General features: G+C 27.4%; 1 protein-coding gene across 1 annotated transcript; it reads left to right on the forward strand.

The window, feature by feature from the left end:
* The first annotated feature begins 183 nt into the window (after window positions 1–183).
* LOC117167739 (palmitoyltransferase ZDHHC22-like) lies at window positions 184–1,097 on the forward strand. Its single transcript, XM_033352889.1, has one exon. The coding sequence runs from the start codon at window positions 244–246 to the stop codon at window positions 1,069–1,071; it is 828 nt and encodes a 275-aa protein (XP_033208780.1). The 5' UTR covers window positions 184–243; the 3' UTR covers window positions 1,072–1,097.
* Window positions 1,098–2,731: the final 1,634 nt, after the last annotated feature.

The following is a 2,731-nucleotide window of genomic DNA, read 5'->3' on the forward strand; positions in this document are numbered from 1 at the left end:
ATCGACTCGGGATACTTATAAGATACTACCATGATTTTTTCAGATTTTTTGGTCCAAAAATAAATTAGGCCAAAAATCGGCCTTACCGACCCTCCCCCTTTCCGGGAATTTATTTCCTCGATTAAAACGGCCACCCTTTATTATGTTTTTTTGTAATAATCTATTAATTGTCAACTTATTTCAGGTATTCGACTCGGATAAACAACTTCAATCAGATCTTTTCTCAACCCTAACTACACAAAAATGAAGATATTCTACACAACCATATTAAAAATATGCCCAGTTCTTGCATTTCTCTTCAGCATAATCTCAATCTTCACAACAATTTACATCAGCGCAGAGGTTTCGCCAATTTTTGCTTTTTTCTCCATCCAAATTTATCTGAACTGGTACTCAGCTTACAAAATTGCAAAAAGCGCCGCGACACTGAAGATCGAAAATCTCAGCAATCAAAGCACAATAATAAACATAAACCAGAGACAAAATTCGATTTTGCTTCAAAGAGAAACGAAATTCTGGTATTGCGAAAAATGCCAATCATATACTCGCAGAGCAACCTATCATTGTCCAGTTTGCAAAAAATGTTACCATTTTCGAGACCACCATTGTTTTTTTATGGGGACCTGTGTCTTGCGACAAAACATGGGAAATTTTATTTTAATTTGTCTCTATTCAGCCTTGATGTGCTTCTACTCTTTCTCAATTCTTGGTCCCTATTTGTATCAACATTTACATCATTTTTTCAAACCAGGATCGAGTTTTTTAAATAATCTGTTAAGTTTTTGCTTCCCTGTGGCCCTGGCCAGATTTTTATTTTCTGGGGAAGAGTCCTGTTTGTTGTTGGTTACATTATTTGATGTGCAGGTTTCTACTTTTTGCGTGGGAATTTTCTACGGGTTTTGGAAACTAGGAGCTTGTCTGAGTGGGAAACAAAATTACAGTTTTCATTCCGGAAAAGAAGAAAGTTTCAGAGACATTTTCGGAAGTCGGGGAATTTGGAATTTTTTGTTTCCTTTTGATGGTCTATTGGGTCCTGGATTTAACAAAAGCTGTGAACTTAAACAAGTGTAATATTTAGTAAAAAGAGTGTATTTTTATAAGAAAGTGAGTGTAATTTTGAATAGAAAAATTATTATAATAATCTACGATTCATTCATTTTGTCAGTTCGAGTTTCTTTTTCGAGTTATTCATTTTGCACTTTCCTATCATTCTTTATCTCATTAAATTTATGGAAATTCTCGAAATCTCGCATTCATTTTTGCATAATTTTAGATTATGAGGGTTTTTTTTAAAGATTTATTTTTGCAGGATTTAAAAAGTTTTTGGGAAAATTTTGAATTATTTCAAAGATATTTCAAACTTTTAGAAGTTTTGAAAAGACTGAAAATAGATTTTTGAAATATTCGAAATAAAATTTAGAAGGATTTTAAGGACTTTGAAAGGTTTTACGAAAATAATGTTTTTAAGATTGTGGGAAAAATTTTAATTGATTTAAAAATATATTAATACACTTCAAATGATCATCTAAACTTTCGGAAAAGAATTTACAAAATACATAATTTTTCAGTATTGCAAGATTAACCAATTTTAGAAAGGAATCAAATAATTTTAAGAGATATTTAGAAGTTCTGAAAACATTTATTTTCAACAAAAAATATGAATTTACGACTAAGAAGATTAATTTCCTCTCGAAAAAAATGACTTTTTCAACAAAATACGTGAATTTTTCATCAAATAGTAGAATTTTTAAGCCAAAAATATAAATTTTTTATAAAAAATTGGGATTTTCTACCCGAAAATATAACTTTTCAACAAAAAAACTTCATTTTCCACGAAATAGTTAACTTTTCTTATATATATATATATAGTTTAATTATTGACCAATGAGTCAAATTTTGACCCCAAAATATGAATTTTCAACAAAAAAGTTAATTTTCAAATTATTAATTAATTTAATTGTGGAATTTTCAAGCTAAAAATACTATTTTTCTACAAAAAATACTAATTTTCAACGAAAAAGATGAATTTTCGACTAAAAAAGATTAATTTTCTAGCAAATAGTTGAATTTTCAACCTACAAACAATTTTCAACAAACTTGTTGAATTTTCAATCCAAAAATACTAATTATTTAGAAAACAATTGAATTTTCAAGCCGAAAATATAATTTTTCATCAAAAAAGTTAATTTTCCACGAAATAGTTAACTTTTCATGAATATAATTTAATTATTGACCAATGAGTTCACATTTTACCCCAAAATATGAATTTTCAACAAAAAAGTTAATCTTCCACGAAATAGTTAATAATTTATAAATATAGTTTCATTATTGACCAATGAGTTAAATTTTTACCCCAAAATATGAATTATCAAAAAAAAAGTTAATTTTCTAATTATTAATTAATTTAATTGTGGAATTTTCAAGCCAAAAATACAACTTTTCTACCAAAAAGACTCATTTTCAACGAAAAAATAAATTTTCGCGTAAAGAAGATTAATTTTCTGTCGAAAAGGATGAATGTTCTAGCAAATAGTGGAATTTTCAACCTATAAACGATTTTCAACAAAATTGTTCGATTTGTAAGCCAAAAAGACTAATTATTTAGAAAACAATAGAATTTTCAAGCCGGAAATGTAAATTTTCGACTAAAAAAGAGTAATTTTCTAATAAATAGTAGAATTTTGAACCTATAAACAATTTTTAATAAAATTGTTGAATTTTCAATCCAAAA

The sequence above is a fragment of the Belonocnema kinseyi genome, chromosome 2 (assembly GCF_010883055.1).
Source record: "Belonocnema kinseyi isolate 2016_QV_RU_SX_M_011 chromosome 2, B_treatae_v1, whole genome shotgun sequence".
Classification (NCBI taxonomy): Eukaryota; Metazoa; Arthropoda; class Insecta; order Hymenoptera; family Cynipidae; genus Belonocnema; species Belonocnema kinseyi.

Bases quoted from the DNA above. Each gene is read 5' to 3' on its own strand.
- LOC117167739 (XM_033352889.1), top strand. From the start codon at position 244: ATGAAGATATTCTACACAACCATATTAAAAATATGCCCAGTTCTTGCA.